Raw genomic sequence first — 20,168 nt, 5'->3', positions numbered from 1 at the left:
GGCAGGGAGGTTGGAACTGGATGATCTTCAAGGTCCCTTCCAACCCAAACAATTCTATGACTTCTGTAACCCAGGTGGCAATGCCAACTGCTTTATTGTAGTGTTGTGTTTTCTTTTTTGTTTTTCCCTTGTGCAGGAAGAAGCAGAGATCCAGGCAGAGTTGGAACGGCTAGAGAGGGTTAGAAATCTACATATCAGGGAATTGAAAAGGATACACAATGAAGATAATTCACAGTAAGCACATGGCATTCAGGGCCAAGAGTGTAGTTGTTTTATTTGTCTCCCATCATAATGGCAAACATTTCATCTTTTTAAAATTGATGTTATAACTTCATTTGTCACTTGGGGGGCAGCACAGGGTTATGACTTCATGTATGACAAAGGCTTCCGAGTGCATCAAGCTACCATTCTATAGTCTCTTACCTGTGCAAACTGATCAAACCTGTTAGCCACTGGCACAATTGTAGTATTTTTCTGGCTTAATGTTATTAACAATGTCGTGTTGCTGTAATTTATTGTGGTGGTGTTCTCAAACTGTGCCTTTCTCCCCAGATTTAAAGACCATCCGACGCTAAACGATAGATATTTGTTGCTACATCTCCTGGGTAGAGGAGGCTTCAGTGAAGTATATAAGGTAAATTGGAAGTGGCAGTCTGTGGTGGAAGCTGACTCTGCAGGCAGCAGGAGTTTTTTTACACTTGTTTCCTCAGTGGTGGGTGGGTGTGAGGTTGTGGAGGGAAGGAGGGAGGACAAAGCACGTGGCACATCTGGCTTGCGTTAGGTGGCTTCAGATTTTAAGCTTCTGCCCTCGTCCTCAGAGGTCATATTTCTTGCAGATATATTGCTTCAAGGAAAGGCTGCAGCAAATCTGCAAGTTTTGTCAGGACAGGGAAGCAAACCACTTGCTCTTTCAAGTGCTGCACACACTTTCAGCAGTGAAGTTGTTGGGTACAGCTTAACAAGTCTGAACCTCACTGTGAAGAAAAGAAAATAGCTCCAACAATAAGAGCAAAGAGCTCTTATAAATAACAAGAGCCTTCATTTCCTGGGGGTAGAAGGCTTTTTTTTTTTCCTTGTGTCCTCATTTTACACTCTGAAGTAGCAGGCTTGGGGGGGGGGGGTGTGCAGTCTGGGGACTTCCCTGCAGCTGGGGCTTAGTTGTGTGTCAGCACTCTTGCATGGCCAAGAGCTGGGATACTTTGGTGTTTGCTCCTTGACTTATGCTTAAAACCTTTCCAGTTCTAAATATTCTTTGTCTGCCCCTAGCAGTTCTTAATTCATGTTGAATATGGCTAGAGTGACAGTAACTATGCCAATGCAAATCCTGGAAACTTCAGTCAGTTATTCTGATGCAGAAGAATAATAGATATCTAAACCAGGGGGACTGGACTGCTCAGGTAGTGAAGAAAGAGGGGGCTGTGCCTGTAAGCACTCTGAATTGCTCCTGGGAGCTCTGCTGACCCAAGTATTTCTGTAAACCAGAAATCCATATTCAGACTGGAGAAGAGAGGGGGAGAACTTCTAGTGGCCATCCAGTATTGGAAGAGGGCCTGCAAGAAAGCTGGGGAGGGACTTTCTACAAGGGCTTGTAGTGAGAGGGCAAGGGGCAATGGCTTTGGGCTGGAAGAGGGCAGATATAAACTGGAAATTAGGGAGAAATTCTTTATAGTGAGGGTGGGGAGACACTGGAACAGGTTGCTCAGGGAGGTTGTGGATGCCCTGTTCCTGGAGGTGTTCAAGGCAAGGTTGGATGAGGCATTGAGCAACTTGGGCTAGTGGGAGGTGTCCCTCCCTGTGGCAGGGAGGTTGGAACTGGGTGATCTTCAAGGTCCCCTCCAGCCTAAACCATTCTCTGATTCTATGAAGTAGAAAGCCTTGGTTCCACAGGTGAAAGCAAAAGGATATGAATGCTTCCCACCTCACTGCACTTGAGACTTGTAGCTCTGTTATTAAAACAAGAAATCCTTAGCCCTTCTTCTCCAGGGTCTTGGCCAGTCTCTAAAGCATTAGGAATTAAATGACAACTTTTCAGATGGACAAACTTTATCCTTGTCTGCTTATAGTGGGATTTTGCCCTGTCCTATAAATCAGCTGTTGCTCCTCTCACACAAGGTAAAAGATTTGTGTGTTCCTCCAAGAGCACAACTGCAGGGCTCTGGTCTTTAAAGACTGCCTGAACAGCAAGGACCTGGAGGGAAAACTACAGCACAAGATTTACACACTTCTGCCATTGACTTCTCCAGCTCCTAGAGGATCTCAAACGTTATGCTCCAAGATGGATAGCTGAGCTACCAATGTGAAACAACACATTGAAAATCCCCTGTGCTCTGAGTGTAGAAAATGAGTTAGGTGGCTTGGGGCAATAATGGCAGTGCCCTTCCCAGTGTGATAAACTGGCTGTGTTTTGGGAACTTGGCCTTTCTGATCCCATTGTAGCTGTGGTGCTAAAATGTCAGGCTAAATGCAGCGTAAGTTAGAGTCCATGGGGGAGGTCAGATCAAAGCACAGCATGTTCAATTGTTTTCAGAGCTGCTTGGTTTCATTGGTGAAGCTAATTGCATCAAAATGTGGGTTTGCTCTTCACTCAGTCATGTCCTAATGCTTATTTCCTGGGTGGGGATAGAGCCCTGTTAGAGCTTGTCTGCTTTCGTGGTGTTGAAGTTGTGATTCCTACTGATGTTCAGCTCCTCTCTCTGCAGGCATTTGATTTAACAGAACAGAGATATGTAGCTGTGAAAATCCACCAGTTAAATAAAAACTGGAGAGATGAGAAGAAAGAAAACTATCACAAGTAAGTAAGGCTGGAAAGCAGCCAGCCACATTTCCAGATTCATCCTGTGTTTGGTTATCCAGTGCCTGTCAACAGGCTGCCTTTTCTGTTTTTATCTGGTTTGCCATTTTTTTCCCCTGTTTTGACATTTTCTCCCCTCTTTTGCCATTTTATTCCTATCCTATTTTGCCATTTTCTTCCCCTCCTTCCTGTGCCATTTTCTTTCCCCCCCTCTTTTGCCATATCTCAAAAGCCACTTTCTGTCCCAGTAGCTCCTTGCAAAAGTTATGGTCAGATCAGAAAGGTTCCAAACATAACACACAGAGATTTGGTTAAACACCATGGCACAAGGTTTTAAAGCACTGCTCTATGCCAGAAGCATTAAAGTGACTTCTCCCCCCTGAAATACCTCATCTCTGTTCTTCTAGGAAACAGTTGTTCATGCTCAGCACACGTGCACTGTGCTCCCCCAAAGCCATCCCCTTCCCTTTGCTTCCTAGAATCCCATCACAGATAGACAGGCCTGTACGTAGGTCATGGCTTTGAAGGGAGGTACAGGTAGCCTTGGTTGGGAGCTCTTGTTCCCTAGTGCCATGGATTAGATGAGCTCTGCAGAAGGGCAGCCAAACCTTCTCAACAGAGGGGAAGCTGTGATCTTAATTCCCCAACAAGTCAGTGGGACAAGCTAAGCTGAGTTTGAAGCCTGGCAGTTGGACTGCTGATGAGCACCGTGGTGTTTTTCTAGAACTTGCTGATTTCTGTATTCAGCTCTCTTGAATCCCTTAACAATTTATGATGAGGTTACTCTGTTTTGGCCCGCATCACCATTAATCAGCAGGAGTTATTTTGTAGCACTGCCAGAGTCTGAGATGTGCTCAGATGCTGTGGTTCTCCAGAGCTGTCCTGCACAGCTCCTCCTTCGCTTTGCCCTTCCTTCAGCTGTCCCCTTGATGTGCCTGGGTTTGAGGGAAGCTGGACTGCTGTGTGGTGTGCTGGGGGTGTCTGTCTGCAGAGCTCAGAGCTAAGTCACTTGTATGGCTAATGCTCAGACTTGCCTCTTTTCAGACATGCATGTAGAGAGTACAGAATTCACAAAGAACTGGATCACCCTCGAATAGTGAAGCTTTACGACTACTTTTCGCTGGATACTGACTCGTAAGTTTCATGGCACTGTGGCCTTTCACTTGGCTTGACCCCTTCACTACACACAAAGCATGTGGTCTCTTAAAGCTTCCCAGGAGAGACCAGAGAATCCTAGAATGGGTTAGGTTGGAAGGGACTCCAAAGATAATCCAGTTCCAAACCCCCTGCCATGGGCAGGGACACCTCTTGCTAGACCAAGTTGCTCAAGGCCTCATCCAACCTGGCCTTGAACATCCACAACCTCCCTGAGCAACCTGTTCTGGTATCTCACCACCCTCACTGTCAAGAATTCCTTCCTAACCTCCAGTCTAATCTCCCCTCTTCCAGCTCAAAGCCATCACCCCTTGTCCTATAACCACAAGCCCTTATAAAAAGTCCCTCCTTAGCTCTCCTGTAGTCCCTTTCAGGTACTAGAAGGCTGCTCTAAGGTCTCCCTGGAGCCTTCTCTTCTCCAGGCTGAACAGCCCCAACTCTCCCAGCTTATGGAGAAGTTCTCACCACCCTCACTCTAAAGAATTTCTTCCTGATCTCCAGTCTGTATCTCCCCTCTTCCATCTTAAACATCCACAGCAGTGTTGCAGGCTGCACTGCAGAGATGTCTGAGGCAGTTTGAACATCAGTGGTTTTCTAGAGATGCCAGCTCCCAAACCAGTCTGCTCTATGATGTTAGATGTGGTGCTTTACTAGTAAATCCCAGCATGATGGGGGTTGGAAGGGACCTCTAGAGATCATCCACTCCAACCCCCCTGCTAAAACAGGGGCACCCACAGGAGGTTGCCCAGGATCACACTGTCCAGGTGGGTTTGGAATCTCTCCAGAGAATGGATTCCACAACCTCTCTGGGCAGCCTGCTCCAGGGCTCCAGCACCCTCACACCAAAGAAGTTTCTCCTTAAATCCTCTTCTTTGCTGGCTTGGGCAAATGTCCCAACTGATAGAGCTTTCCAATTCTGGATCTCACACTTCACAGAATCACAGAATGTTAGGGGCTGGAAAGGACCTCAAAAGCTCATCCAGTCCAACCCCCCTGCCAGAGCAGGATCACCTACACCAGGTCACACAGGAACACATCCGGGTGGGTTTTGAATATCTCCAGAGAAGGAGACTCCACAACCCCCCTGGGCAGCCCCCCACACTTAACTGTGAGGCATCTCTGACCTTTGCACTGCTGAGCATTTGTGGTAGCTTACTTTTAGAGTGGAATGAATAAGCTGGAGGAGTCTGAATTTAATAGTTTGACCAAGTAGGGGAGTCAAGCAACAACAAAGTGTTCTGGTTTCTATCAGGTGCCTTAATTACACCAATTCCTGTTTTGCTTCCAGGTTTTGTACAGTGTTAGAATACTGTGAGGGGAATGATCTGGACTTCTACCTGAAGCAGCACAAGTTAATGTCAGAGAAAGAGGCAAGATCCATCATCATGCAGATTGTGAATGCTTTAAAATACTTAAATGAAATCAAACCTCCCATCATACACTATGACCTTAAACCAGGTATGCTCTGCTGCCAGCTGATGTGCTTAAAGATGGGTTCTGAGTTTCAGGGAATGGGTTCTGAGTACAGCTTCTGGGGGAAGCTGGCTTTGGGCAGACAGCAAAAAAGAGACAGGGCTGTCTGGGAAAACTTAACTTGCAACAAGAATAAGAACTCAAATGCATGGAACATGCTGTGAGAAGGGTTTTGTCTCCCAGAATTGCAACATAAACCAAGGAAGAAGTAGCATTCCAGAAAAAGCAACCTCCTTGTTCAGAATGAGCCCTCCAACCACCAAGTGTCTGTGTTTGGTTTCTTAATGTCCTGCTTGTATTCAGCTGTGGAGAGCTTCTGTTACTGCTTCACAAAGGTTCCCATAATTACCACTGTGTTTCATGCTCCCATTCTTCTGGCTTATTCTTTCTGTAATCATCTGCCTGATGATGTGGTGGCAGAAGCTGACTGGGAAGTGTTTGTTTGTCCTATGGTGTGGCAGCTCACAAAGCTGAGGACATGCAGTCCAGCTGCCTTTGAACTCAGTGGCATCTGCCCTGGAGAAGGTCCTCTCCAAACGTTGCTGCAGATTTCTCTTGACCATTGGGCAGAGTTGTGAGAGGGGGAATGGAAGTGATGCACATTGTTGTAGCTTGGTTTTCCCTAGCCCAGTAAAATTCATCCATCTCTTTGGGCAGCCAGCCCTGGCTTGTCCTCCTGTACTGGTGGCACTTCATCAGCATTGTGTAACTGCTGTGTGATGTGGTTCATTGCATCAGCAGGAGGAATCTGTACTGGAGGTGGTGCTGTTGCTCTAGTTCTAGTGACCCTGTTTTCTTCCCCCAGCTGTCCTCATGCTGTCTGAGCACACTGCAGAGCTCTGCCTACAGTTGTCTAAAGCTGTGATTCATCTACTGCCATCAAGCATGGTTCTGCTGCTTTACTGTAGGCTTTGAGAAAAACAGGGAGAGCTGCCTTGATGGATTTGTAAAAGACTCTTGCCTAAGCAGTAATTGTCCTTTTTTTTTTTTGGTTTTTTTGAGCTTAGAAAGTACTGGGGAGAAGGAGAGAGAGTTTCTGGTTTGTTGAGAGGCTGGGGCAAGTCAGGACTTCTGGGCAGAATGAGTCATAACTGTGTGTGTACTGCTCTCCTTAATCCTCCTTTTTGACCTGCCCTTCCAACGGGACCTTTGGGAGGGATCAAAACAGCAGCAGGAGCATCAAATTCCTCTGGCCAACAGGGCTCAGAATCTGGAGGCTCCAACCAATGCTGAGCCACTGGCTCATTGAAGGCTGGGCAGATGAGTTCCAGCACTTGGTAGGAGCTCAGAGTGTTGAGTTTTAAAACCTCTACCCCAGGCTGCAGCAGCTCACTGTAGGTTCTTTGTGCTCTGGTGCAGAGTGCCAGAGTTCAGTGCAATTTTATGCCTCGGTTGGTTTTTTTTTTTTTCCCCCTGCTAGATGTGTGTATCCTAAGGAGCTGTTTCCTTCCTCTGTCTAGGTAACATTCTTCTAGTCAATGGTACTGCGTGTGGAGAGATAAAAATCACAGATTTTGGACTTTCCAAAATCATGGATGATGACAGCTACAACTCTGTGGATGGCATGGAGCTGACCTCGCAGGGGGCTGGTACTTACTGGTAAGCGTCGCCTGGGGCACTTGCAAGTTACAGATCAAGAGGAGTTTATAAACAGCCTTGGATCTGTGTCAGCTCTGTGTGTGCTGCCATTGTCTGTGACAGCTTGAGAGGCTGAGGTTTGAGACCCTGGAAATGGCTCTTGCTGTCACACTGCTCCTTTGGAGGCTGGCAGCCTTTTGCTTTTCAGTGGGTTAGTGTTTGTACGTTTGCAAACAGTCTCTTATCCAAAGGACCTGGTGAAAACCTGCATATGCTGTGTGCTGCTGAGCTCTGGAGTGGAGCTTGGCTGCTATTTCACACTCCATAATGGCACTGCCTAGCAGTTTAAGCAAGGAAGGAGGAGAAGGCCGTGGAAACTCGGGTACAGCAGGGAGATGGGAAGGGTATTCCACTGAAATGAGGAGGTGAAATACCATGGTTAGCTCTTAGAAAAGACACAAATGTCAGAGTGCTGTCTGGAGCCAGAGCTTCACTTTTCTGTGTCATGTGAAGGCCATTTTCAGCAATGCTTTATCCTCTGTGTCAAGTTTTGTCACTGCATCACCCATGGCTGAGAGCAAAGCTTGTGGTGCACACCACTGAACGTGACCCTTAGCTGCTACCCAAGCTGCAGACTGCCACAGTGGGCAGCAGCTGAGCAGCACCATTTGTCAGGGCTCTCTGGAGTGTATGGTTTTGTTCTGTTCCTAAAAATCAAGCCAGCTGTAGCTTGAGTGAGGCTGAGTGCCTCTAACTAGGACGTGGCTTGGGGGTTGTGTTTCTGCAAGTATGGCTTTTGGCTGTGTGTTTCCATGGTGGAGATGTTGGCCAAGCTCTTTTAACAACAAATGCCAGCTCTGAAGATAAAAGAAAAATAGGTTATTTTGTGTGCTCTGGTGAAAAGAGAGAGACTGTGCTGACTAGCTCAGACCAAGAGTATCTGGAGAGTCCTTGGGATGGCTGTTCCCAGAAGGAATGTGTGCCCAGAAGGGATATGTGTTGGTGATGGTGGCCCAAAGATTCAGGGGAATGAAACTGGGTCCCTCAAGTCATAGAATCATAGAATGCTATAGGTTGGAAGGGACCTTCAAAGGTCTTCTAGTCCAACCCCCTTGCAGTGAGCAGTGACAGTCCCAAGCCAGTATCTGATCACAGAAGCTTGTTTCCTTCCTTTCTAAAGAAAATGATTGAAAGTATGTAGAGATGCTGCTCATAACCTCTTGTCCCTTCCTTCTCTTCAGGTATTTGCCACCAGAATGTTTCGTGGTTGGGAAGGAACCTCCAAAGATTTCAAATAAAGTTGATGTCTGGTCAGTGGGAGTCATCTTCTATCAGTGTCTCTATGGCAGAAAGGTAAGAAGGCATTTCATTCCCTTCCCATTCCCAAACCTTCTGAGAGGCAGCCCTGGCTTCTGCTTCCTCCTCCTCCCTAGGTTTAGGAGGTGCTTCTGTCTTGTCTCCTTGCCATCAGCTCCACAGCAGAGTCCATGCTAATGAAGGGGGACAATTCACTAGGTTGGTTTTTTGCTTTTGGCTGCCCTCAGCAGCAGGGCTCTGCTTTCCACTGGGAGTGTTCCCACTGAGGCCAGTATGGGCAGGCAGGACAAGTGAATGTTTCAGGGTACACTGAGGTTCTTGGTGTGGCCTTGTTTTGTGATGCTTTCGACGTGCCAAGTCCTTGCTGAGCCTGATACTGCCCAATGGCTGCAAGTGTTTGAGAGGGAAAAAAAATGGAGGTGCAAAGAGCCTCTCTAGAAATTCTTGGGATGGCTTTGGGGAGGGAAGAGTCAGGAAAAGGTGATTTGTCCTGAGGAAGGGTGATTCTTCTTGTAACACCAGAAGCAGCAGGTTGGAGCAGGAGAAGGATTTCACTGCCTCTTGTTCTCATGACTCCTTGGTAACAGAGTGTTGTGGGAGCCTGTGCTGACAAACAGGCTGCTGCTCAGTGTGATCTGTCAGAGAAAGGGTGGAACCAGCTCAGACTGAAGGGGGTGAATCTCCTGTCAGCTGAGATGAAGGCTCTCTTGCATGTGCTGAAGCTGACCTACAAAGGTCTGGAAGCAAGTGGAGATCCCTCTTGTCTGGGCCGGAAACACCCCAGACACATTCCAGCTTGGTCCCTTCTGTTCAGCTGAAGTGCAGGAGCAATGTGTCCTGTTCAGCTGGCTGGGATCTCTAGCACCTTCACAACATTCATGGGCTTCCTGCCCAGAGAGCTGCTGATCTCAAGTGATGATACACAGTAGTGTTGTGGGGTTTTTTAAGGCCTGTCAACAACCTTTAACAACTCTTCTTCCATGTTTTATTTTTGGTAGCCCTTTGGTCACAACCAGTCACAACAAGATATCCTGCAGGAGAACACAATTCTGAAAGCTACCGAGGTGCAGTTCCCTCCAAAGCCAGTAGTCACACCAGAAGCAAAGGTAAATAAATCTTCTTGCAGTGAGTGGCTGGCAGGCAGTGATTGGCACTGGTGCCTCTGTCCTCTTGGTCTCCCCAAAACCAGCAGCAGTGGTGCTCCTCAAGAGGGAGAGGACAGGCTCTGCTCACTTGTGCCCTGGGATAGGACAAGGGGTAATGGATGGAAATTACAGCACAGGAGGCTCCACCTCAACATGAGGAAGAAATTCTTTACTGTGAGGGTCACGGAGCACTGGAGCAGGCTGCCCAGAGAGGTTGTGGAGTCTCCTTCTCTGGAGACTTTCAAGGCTTGTCTGGATGTATTCCTATGGGACCTTTGCTGGATTCTATGATCCTTCTCTGGCAGGGGGGTTGGACTGGATGATCTTTGGAGGTCCCTTCCAACCCCTAACATCCTGTGATCCAGTGCTGTGCTCAGTGCTTGGCTCCTGCAGAGAGCAGGCAGTGGCTGTGTGGTGTTGTCAGGCTGAGGATGAGTGGCTCGGTGAGGGCTGCACTGGATTTGTTCCTGCTGCTTGCCCTTGAAATAATGCTGGCAACTGGTTGTGTGGATGGCAGGAAGCAAAAGCAGTAACCTGCAGAAATTCCTCCTCCATCATGCTGAACAACCTGATCTAGGTGCAGGTCGTAGAATCATTAAGATTGGAAAAGACCTTTAAGACTGATTCCAACCATAACCCATCTGCCATGACCACTGAAGTACATCCTGAAGCACCACATCTACACACCTGAACCCTTCCAGGCATGGGAACTCCACCACCTCCCTGGGCAGCCTGTTCCAATCCCTGGCCACCCTTGCAGCAAAGAAATTTTTCCTAATCTCCAACCTAAACCTCTGCTTGCACAACTTAAGGCCATTTCCTCTCTTCCTGTCACTAGTGACTTGGGAGAAGATGTCCCTGCTGACTGCAGGGGGATTGGGCTAGACCTTTAAAGGTCCCTTCCAACCCAGCCCAGTCTGATTCTGTGGTAGCAGTGCAGTGAGTGCCTCCTCCCCCGTGCTCCCTCCTGAGGAAGGACGACCTCCTGGTGTAGGAGCTGGGCTGTGCCTCTGTGGTCACTGGGGAAGAAGTCCTGGCGCTGGGGTTGTCACCTTGGCCCTGCTCCCAAAGAGTTCCCTGTCCAAGGAAGCTTCCTGTTTCTGTCCATCTGCTGATGGCTGGGTTTGGGGTCTCTGCAGGCGTTCATCAGACGTTGCTTGGCCTACCGAAAGGAGGATCGGATAGACGTCCAGCAGCTGGCCTGTGACCCCTACTTGCTGCCTCACATCCGCAAGTCTGTCTCCACGAGCAGCCCAGCTGGAGCTGCCATTGCATCAACCTCTGGATCATCCAATAACAGCTCTTCAAACTGAGACAGAGAAATAGGCCAAAAAAAAAAAAAAACAAACCAAACTGCTCGAGAAACCGGCAAAAAGACTTTGGGGAAAACAGCTTTGGAATCGAGGAGTAATCCGCAAGGGTCTCAAGAAACCTGCACCAGGTGCTTTTTTGGTTTTGTTTTTCTCTTGCTTTTTTTCCATCCATAGAGCATGACAACATCAACTCATCAAGAAAAACCCTTCAGCATCTAGGCCAAGCCACGTGGATAAGGAGGATGGCTTGAGGTTTATCCAGTCAGTGACCACAGGAAAAAGGGTGGCTGCTCTCAGCAAAAAGGAAGGAGGGGGGGGAAAGAAAGAACTCAATAAAACACAACAAAAAGACAAAAGACATGGTCCCATGTACTGTGAACTTCTGGACATGCAGCCTTGGGGAATCCAGGACGCCGTGTGTGCTTCATATGAAGAATGTGGACTTTGGAAAAGAAACAAACAAACAAAAAACAAAAACAAAAAGACTGGGTTAGTCCAGTGTTGATATTTAAACATTGTTCTCTTTTTTTTTTTTTTTCTTTTTTTTTTTCTTTTTTTTTTTTTTTTTTGTCTTTTAATAAAGTTTAGGTAACATCTCCTGAAAAGCTCGAAGCACCAAGGTTCAGCTGGGGATGGTATATGACTCTTTGCCCTTTGGAGGGGAAAAAAGTTGATCCTGCCTGTTCATGGCACTAGAGTTAGTGTTTTACCCCCTAATTAATTTCAGGTTTTTTTTGGTTTTTTTTTTTTTTTAATAACAATTTTTTTTGGAAGAAAACAGTTTTCTGGTCTCAGAAGTGAAACCCTTATTAGCAGGTTCATAGCAGTGGCTGTTCTGTGGGTGGTGCAGCTGTCTGCTCCCTCGGGGTGACCTCTGAATAATTCACCTCAGGAGGGTGGTGAAGCCCCCAGGAGAAGACATCTGTGTAGATCTGTGAGGGCAGTGGCTCACAGCTCAGACCACCAGAAGGTTTTCAGCTGCTGCTTCACAGCCCTCACAACGGTTGCACCTTTTGAGTTCCTTGGTGAAGTGCTGTTCTTTTTGGAAACACCCTCCTGGCATGTTCAGGCCCTGCCCTCTGCTCTCCTGAGCCTGATGGCTGGTGAAAAGCAGGCAGCCAAGGGGAAGGAATCGGAGCACAGCTCAGTGGCTCACAGCTCAGTGGCTCACAGGTGTGCTCTATGCTCACCCTGTCCTGCACAGCTCTTGTTCCTGTTACAGAAACCCAAAGCTGAAGGTTTATCTGCTCCTCTCAGCTGGGGAACTTGACAGCAAAGCTTCCTCTCTCCCTTAACACTTCATTGCTAAAACTTGCTGACTTTCCTAACTTGCTGCCCTCTCTGCATCCAGTTGCAGATGAGAGGGAGTGAAATAATGGTCAGAAGGGGAGCAGCCACCCTAATTATTTTCTCCCTTCTGCAATCTGCCTGGAGGGGTCTTGCACCTTCAGCTGGAGCCTGCCTGCTGTGAAACACAAACCTCTTGTCCCCACTCTGCCCCCTGCTTTCCCCACTCTGAAGGAAAACTGAAAACACAAAAAGCACAGCACTTGAACATGTGGCAGCCAGGTTGGAGCTCTCCTAACATGTGGCAGGAGCTCATAGCCAGAAATATTTAAAGATGCAGTGTTCAGAAGCAGGGTTTGCCTCAGAAAGGGGCTGAGTGCTGTGATTCAGGGTGGGGGTTAAAACCAAACTGCCCTGTGCACACCTCCCAACCCAGTACCCAGACCTCTGTGGCACCTCCAGGACTGTACCCACAGCACCAGCAGTGTGTGGGCTGTTCGGGGCACTTGGTACCCAACGGGTGGCCTCATGGCAGGTGATGTTCTCCACCATGCACTCTTGGAGAGCATCACCACTTGTCTGCCTTCTGTAAGCCATCCTCTGCAAATACTACACTTAAACCTGATCAGGAGCTTTGAGTTACCTGAAAAATGGAGGAAGCTGTGGAAATGAAGCAGCAGAGCTGGGAAGTGAAGAACTCTACTGCTTTGCTTTTTGTTACTGGCTTTGTAGTGACTCCTGGGCTTTTAATTGGATGTGTTCACTTGCAGCTGGGTTAAGCTGGTCCCTAAACTGGGGTGGTTTAAACCAAGAAAAGCAATACTGCATCTTTAAACCCTCAGCCATCATTTCTTAGCCCTGCTGCTCTATACTAGAAGTTAACTATTCAGAAAGCAGCACTTGGACATCTCTTCAGCCTCTGCCAGGTGAAATCAGGGTTGATGCTTCACCCCATTTGCTGATCTGGTGTCTGTCCACGTCAGGGAGAATTCTAAAAGGGTTTTTTCTGTCCCGGCCCCGTTGTTTCTCGGCCATACAGTGTGTGCTATCTCTGTGGGTGTGATTAGTTTTGTGTCAGATGCATTTATTCCTGCTGTGCAACACCCATCCAAGGGGCCTGGGGACAGCGTTGGCCTTCCTGGGGCTGACAGCAGTGAAGAACCCTGGTAGAATTCTGGCTGTGACACCTTCCCTGTTAATATGGGTTTCACTTCCAATAACAGCCCCTATTGCCACACTGTTCAGTTACTTAAAGAGAAGTGTATGAAGAATTTGTAACTTAAACCAGGCCAGACTGTTTTGGCTCTACCCAACAGATGAGACATGGATATTAAAATAAGTTTTAAGAAACTGATTTGCCTGGCTCTTGCTGTTCTGCTCTTCGTGGTGTTGGCATCAGCTGTCTTGTAGTGGCAGCACAGAGGTGACATGGGACAAGATGAGGAAGGATGGAGGAAGGCTATGCTCAACAGCTCAATATGAGGAGAAACTTCTTTACAGTGAGGGTCACAGAGTCCTGGAGCAGGCTGCCCAAAGAGGTTGTGGAGTCTTCTCTGGAGACTTTCAAACCCACCTGGATGCATTCCTGTGCAGACTACCCTAAGTGATCCTGCTCTGGCAGGGGGGTTGGACCTGATGATCTCTTGAGGTCCCTTCCAACCTCTAATGCACTGTGATACTGTGAGTGGTGAGGTCTTTGCTGTGGAGTGCGAATGGCTGAAAATGACCAAGTCTCATTTAATTGCTGGCCTTGGTCTTGTGGAACATCGAGACAGATACCTGAGGTGGGTTTGTTCCTCCTTCCCAGGGGAGCAGCAGCTGCCTAGGTAAGCCATGTTATGTTCAGAGCACAAAACCCACCCTTTTTTTTGTATGTCTGCTGATGAAAATTGCTGTTGAACTCTGTGTGCCCTTGCTGGGTGAGCCCTGGTGGCCACAACCCACTGGCCACTCCCCAGCCCATGGGTGGCCAAGGCTCTGGTCAGGGTTACCCAGAATAACCACACAGTGCAGTGACCAGAAACTCGTCTCTGCTAATTTCTCACGGCTGAGTCTTGTCAGCTTTAAAAAGCACACCACAGAAAGTGCAGAAGGCCCTTAGCAGCTGCAGAGGTCGAGTCTGCTTTTATCGGGGGAGCACCAGTTCACACCCAGCTCCTCTGCAGGCATCTCCCTGCCTCTGTGCAGGGCATTCCCACCACTAAGCAGGACGGTCCCTGTCTGCCAGATCCTGGTTCCTCTGGAGGCAGCGTGGCTGGGGCTGGGGATTCTGCTGCAAACCTGACGTCACCCTCACTGCGCTTTGCAAGTCAGCTTCGTCTGCGTGAAACCCAACACCGAGAGCAGCTCGGCTCCCTCCCCGCTGCTGCAACTGATTATTTTTCAGCCCCCTGTGCCAGTTCCGATGATGGGACGCAGATTTGGGCAGGGGGAGGTGGCGGCAGCGTTTTGGCAGCGAAGGCAGAAGCGTCCTGTGGTAAGAACCTCCAGGGCAGGTACCCAGCAGGAGTGCCCGGGAGCAGGGATGGGCGTGGGGTAAGGCGCTCAGCTTGACGCCAGCAGGGTGTGAGGGGCTGCTGGCTGCATGCTTCACCTCCTGCATTAGCAGTTAGCAGTCACGCTATGAAATGAGCTTCCCTCTGCCAAATGGGCCAGTCCCAGTTTATTTTGTGACCTGGCAAACCCTCCACATGAGCTTTGCTACTGCCGCCAGCATCTCCCTGGGGCTTGCTGCTAGGGGAGGTTATTTTCTGGGTGCTCAAGCAGCCAAGGCTTAAACCTTTCCTCTCCCAGCAGAGAGGAAGAGGAGACTTGCAGCACATGGAAGCAAGACCCAGCCCCAAAGTGGCTTTTCTACCCCCAAAGTGGCTTTTCTACCAAGCACTCCTGAGCCTTTGCAGCAAAGCTTCTGAATTTCCACCACCCCACACTGCCATGCCCAGGATCTCCACTTCACCCTTGCCCCAGCACAGCTTCTGGGGGCATCCTGGTGCACCACAGTCATCGCCCCGGGGGGGGGGGGGTGAGAGGCCAAGCAAACGTGGAGCTGTTTGGCCTCTCCTTGCCACGTTCACAGCCAGGAGCAGGCGTGTTGACCACAAGGACCCCATTGTGAGTGCCGGGAGCGGGTGCCGGGGCTCTGGTTTCACACATTCCCTGCATGGGGGCACTGGGGATGGGATAGCCACTGGCACGTGCTGCCTGCCAGCAAGCTGCACACCAGCACCGTGTGCTCCCCTCTGCTTCCCCCTGCTCCCAGCCCTGCATCTTGCCCTGGGGTGGGTTGCTGCAGCCTGTCTTCTCACTTCATCCTTCAGCTGTGCTCAGTGTTTCTGCAAATACTCTCTGAGGTGCAGGACTTCAGAGAACGGTAGGAGTTAGAAAGGACCTCTGAAGATCATCCACTTCAGCCCCCTGACAGAGCAGGATCACCTGGAGTAAATCATCCAGGAACGTGTCCAGGAAGGTTCTGAATGCCTCCAGAGATGGACACTCCATGACCTCTCTGGGCAGCCTGCTCCAGGGTTCCAAATGAGGAATATTTGATTTGTTCTGATGTAGGTTTCTGTTCATCTTTATCTCCACATGCCAGACAGCTGCTGTGTTGGTGCAGGGGAAGCTCAGTGCTTCAAGCTGGCCCAGTAAAGCCTGAAAATAATCAGCCACTATCTGCCCCAAAACTGTGGGATAAGCTTTACCAGCCTGCAGGCACCCCTGGCCTGGAGCTGTTCTCACATCTGCTATTAGCTGGGCTGTAGGGGCAGGGTAGAGGAGAGGGGTCAGTGGTCCAACTGGAGCTAAAAACACATTGGATGGAGCTAAAAATGCAGGGATGCTGTGGAGAGCAGCAGGGGGAGGATGGACCCGGCTTCATCTGCAGGCCAGCTCTCCCATCCCCAGCTGAGCAGCCACGGGGAGCACAGCCACCGAGTCTAGAAGGTGCCTGGGTCTGGTTTGTGTTGATGGGAAGGAAAAAACCCGGAGCTCTGCTCAGCCCTGTCCTCTCCTGACCGAGGCTGCCGGCTGTGCGGGAGCCACGAGCACGCCCTGGCCGGGGGCCATTGGACATGGGCTGCCGTGCCGGCAACCTCCTCGCTCTTGGCCGGGCTCAGTCCTGCAACGAGATCAGGGCTCAAAACCTGCTTTGTTCAGCATTGGCTCATCCCAGCTTCTGCTCGCTCCACCCGCTCGCACCCAGGCTCAGGGGACCGGTTGGGACCGGGGCCAAAGCCCCTGCCGGCTAAAGGGACTGGTGGGCGACGGAGGTGCAAGGGGACACGGCCGTGCCTATGAGGTAAGGCAGTGGCAGAGGTGGAACAAAGCATCTAGCGCTGACTGCGTGGCCGCTGGACCACGCCGCTCCGGCTGGAAAGGACCGCGGGACAGGGTGGGATCTCCGCTTCCCGGTCCCATCCCCGCTTCCAGAGGAGGAAGATGCTGTTTGGGATGTGCTGTCCCCCGCTGCTCGCCAGCTGCCTTCCCTCCCCGCTCCGCAGCCCAGCTCTGCTCCTTTGCTCTAGAGTCATGCAGGGAAAGTGTTTTTCTAAAAGGCGGATTTCTTGCAAGGGGCTGGAATTCCTCCCAGTGCCCTTCCAGGAGCCCTGGGGAGGCTGGGAAGGCTCGGAGGGCAGCCCCCGGCCTCGTCTCGCCCCCGCGGCGGAAGGGCAGGATCTTGGTGCCGGCCCTCCCAAGGCTGGAGCGCCCTGAAATTCCTCGTGGCAGCTCTGAGCGAGCACATCTGGTTTTCATAAATTATTTGCAGCTTGAACTTGCCTGACTTTTAAGGGCTGCAGAGGAGAGAGCAGCAGAGAGCCCCGAGAGGCGCAGCGCTCTCAAAATGGGACCCCTTTAGCGGTGCTGGGAGTCGGGGAGGGATTTGGGGAGGGGGTCTAGGGCTGACTCAGCTCCTGGAGAGACCCCAGCAGCTGGCAAAACCCCATCTCCTCCTTGCAAGAGCCAAGGGGATGGTCCTTTTGGAAGCTGGGAAGTGGCCCTTCTTTTTGGCCAGGATTCTTCTCCCTGCAGCTGAGTGTTGAGCAAAGCCCAGGCTGATTTCAAGCATTGCCTCTGCACCCCAGCAAGGAGCGTGGGGAGCAAACTGCAGAGCAGGAGAGGGGAGCACCCTAACACCCCCAGCTTGGCACAGCCCTGGCCACCAGCACCCAGCCCTGCTCCCAGTGCTGAACCCATTGGCACTTGGGAAAAGCAAACTCTCGGAAGGCATCACCTGGGCGTCTGGTGGCCACCAACACAGCCAGGGCCATGGAGCTGCTGAGCCCCCACACAGTGTCCCCTGGGCTCGTCCCTGGAAGGAAGGGTGCAAATGCAAGCTGGAGCTTTGGGGACAAGCCTCCTGCTGTACCCCCATGCAGCTTCCCCACTGTGCTGGGGGGGACATATCAAGCCCCACACGCCAGCAAGGAGGCTGCTGACCACCCCTCACTGCCTGTGATGCAAAGCCCAGCAGTGGGCTTTAGATTGGGCTTTTGGTCTGGGGCTGTCCTGGCTGTCCCCAGCCTGTCTGATGGTGGAGGGAGCGCGACGTGGCCTTCCCCTGCTGCCGGCGCGGGGGAGAGAGGAGCCAGCAGACGCCAGGACTGCCTCTTCCCTCTGCAGTGACCTCAGCGCAGCAGCTGCTGCCAGGGGGGTGTTGATCTTGGCCTGGATGGGCTCACTGGGGGCCAGGATGAGGCCGAGGCTCTGTAGATGGAGGCTGAGCTCGTGGCAGGACCTGGCAGGTAGTGCTGGTCCCCACCATGCAGACATCCCTGGTTGTGATTGCCACAGGGAATTAAAGCTCCTCCATGGCCACTGCCTGTAGGCAGGGCTTTGCTGGCCACTGCTCACACAGAATCACAGAATTAACCAGGTTGGAAAAGACCTTTGAGATCATCAAGTCCAACCTATCACCCAACACCATCTCATCAACTAACCCATGGCACTAAGTTCCTCATCCAGTCTCATTTTAAACACCTCCAGGTGACTCCACCACTTCCCTGGGCAGCACATTCCAATGGCCAATCTCTCTGTCTGGGAAGAGTTTCTTCCTCACATCCAGCCCAAACCTCCCCTGGCGCAGCCTGAGACTGTGTCCTCTCCTGTCACTGGTTGCCTGGGAGAAGAGACCAGGCCCCACCTGGCTACAGCCTCCCTTCAGGCAGTTGTAGAGATCAATGAGGTCTCCCCTGAGCCTCCTGTTCTCCAGGCTAAACACCCCCAGCTCCCTCAGCTGCTCCTCATCAGGCTGCTCTCCCAGTCCCGTGGAGAGCCATGGGATCAGGGGGATACCCTTGGAAGAGCATGACTGAGCAGGGCATGGAGCCTTCCTGTTCATGTAACACACCTCCACCAGGCTCTAATATCATAGAATCTTGGAATCATTAAGATTAGAAAAGACCTGTAAGGTCATCAAGTCCAACCATAACCCAACTACCATGACCACTAAACCATGTCCCAAAGTGCCATGGCCACATGCTTCTGGAACCCCTCCAGGGATGGGGACTCCACCGCTTCTCTGGGCACCCTGTTCCAGTACCTGACCACTCTTCCAGTGAAGAGTATTTTCCTAATATCCAACCTAAAAATAAAAAAACCAAACTCCTTAGACCTGCCAGTGCTGAGAGGTGGCTGATGGGTTGGTGCAGAGTCTTCCTCCTGGTGCTACAGACACTGCTCTTGTGGTCCTCAGGTCCTGTCCTCTAAACACAAGCAAACACCAAACATGTATCAATCCCAGACTCAGTAACTCACAGGGTGTCTTGCTGCCATTGAGCACCCCAGCTTCAAACTGGGAGTTTTCCCTCCCATCCCTGTCAGCTGGAGCCCACAGCTCCTTTAGTGACATTTTCCAGCTGAGCATCCTGGCTAAGCCATTTTCTGCCACTGCTCCTGACCAAAGCAGAGCTCCAGCCAAAGGTGGACAAGTGGTGTGGTTCCATCTCTGGAAATGTTTTTCAAATCCTTCTGTGGGGTGACTTTCACTTGAGCCAAAGCTGTTTCACCCATTCCAGCCCAGCCCAGCCCCACCATGGTGACCACTCCTCATATGCTACACTGCTGCGGCCAAACCCCAGCAGCTGTGACAGTTGGGACTGGATGATCTTTTAGGTCTTTTCCCCCTGAAATAGTTCTATGATTCTATGACTTTCCCAACTAGGGGACAGAGAGATCTGCTCCAGCTGCAGGAATCAGCTGCAGACACTGACTGTCCCCAGCACTGGGTAAGCCCTTAGGACAAGCCCTTTGCTCCCATCCACTGCCTGCTGCAAGGGGCTGTCCCCAGAGCGTGGCCGCAGTGCTGCTGGCCAGCCCTGCAGGCTGCTGCCTCTCCTTGTCTGGCAGCAGCTCGTTAGGGCCAGGGAGGTCAGACAGCTTGGAAAGGTCCCAGGAGAAGGGAAAAATGCATTTCCTCCTGATCCACCCCGATGAGTAGCAACTCAACTGGTACTAAACCTGATTAGGAGGAGGGGAGGTGAGGAGCTGTTGGCCCATGTCAGAAGAATTAATTAGTAGGAAGTGCTAATTATCTTCTAATCACACAGAGTGTAGGGGCCTCCAAGACATGAGGTGAACCACGCCAGGAGGCAGCAATGCTCTGTGGGATCCAAAGCCTTTCAGCTCTGCAGTGTCCCTTCCTTTTCATGGGATTTGCCTCCTGGGAAGGAACGTCAGGTTTGACCAGGATGGATGTGGGGTCCCACTCATGGCTCTTCATGGTCCCATCGTGTCCAGGTGCTGGCATCTCGATAGGTGGCACCCCCCAGGAGCGGTTTCCATGTTTTAGGGATGAGACCAAAGAACTGGGCAATCCCCTCCTCTTCTCCAGGCTGTTGAGTCCCTGTGGGCAGCTCCTGGTGTGTGTCCAGCTGAGGAGGGTGAGTGAGGCTCTTCCTCCAGCGCTGCCTCAATTAAAAAATAATCCCTGGCTTAAAAAAGCAAACAGCCCAGATGCTGATGTACTTAATTGGGCCCCCCCAGAGGGTTTGCATCCCCAAAGCCCATCCTGGCACCTCTCTGCAGGTCCTTCCTGCCTTGCTGGGAAACAAGGGATTCATTTATTTCCACAGGAGCAGCCACACAACCCGTGGCTGGATCACACGTGGCCCCCGC

At 50.8% G+C, this 20,168-nt stretch overlaps 1 protein-coding gene across 4 annotated transcripts in view; it reads left to right on the top strand.

Annotated features, from left to right (window-relative positions):
* TLK2 (tousled like kinase 2) overlaps nucleotides 1-10,796 on the top strand; it is a 48,614-nt gene extending 37,818 nt beyond the window's left edge. For all 4 annotated transcript variants that reach the window (XM_054396557.1, XM_054396556.1, XM_054396555.1 and 1 more), the window contains 9 exons: nucleotides 137-234; nucleotides 553-634; nucleotides 2,700-2,791; nucleotides 3,836-3,925; nucleotides 5,235-5,404; nucleotides 6,880-7,018; nucleotides 8,239-8,350; nucleotides 9,313-9,420; nucleotides 10,599-10,796. In XM_054396557.1, the coding sequence (XP_054252532.1) occupies nucleotides 137-234; nucleotides 553-634; nucleotides 2,700-2,791; nucleotides 3,836-3,925; nucleotides 5,235-5,404; nucleotides 6,880-7,018; nucleotides 8,239-8,350; nucleotides 9,313-9,420; nucleotides 10,599-10,772 (1,065 nt within the window). In that variant the 3' untranslated portion in view covers nucleotides 10,773-10,796. The remainder of the gene's footprint in view (nucleotides 1-136; nucleotides 235-552; nucleotides 635-2,699; nucleotides 2,792-3,835; nucleotides 3,926-5,234; nucleotides 5,405-6,879; nucleotides 7,019-8,238; nucleotides 8,351-9,312; nucleotides 9,421-10,598) is intronic.
* The last annotated feature ends 9,372 nt before the right edge of the window (nucleotides 10,797-20,168 follow it).

The sequence above is a fragment of the Indicator indicator genome, chromosome 37 (genome assembly GCF_027791375.1).
Source record: "Indicator indicator isolate 239-I01 chromosome 37, UM_Iind_1.1, whole genome shotgun sequence".
NCBI lineage: Eukaryota > Metazoa > Chordata > Aves > Piciformes > Indicatoridae > Indicator > Indicator indicator.
This window is presented reverse-complemented; position numbering and strand designations above follow the sequence as displayed.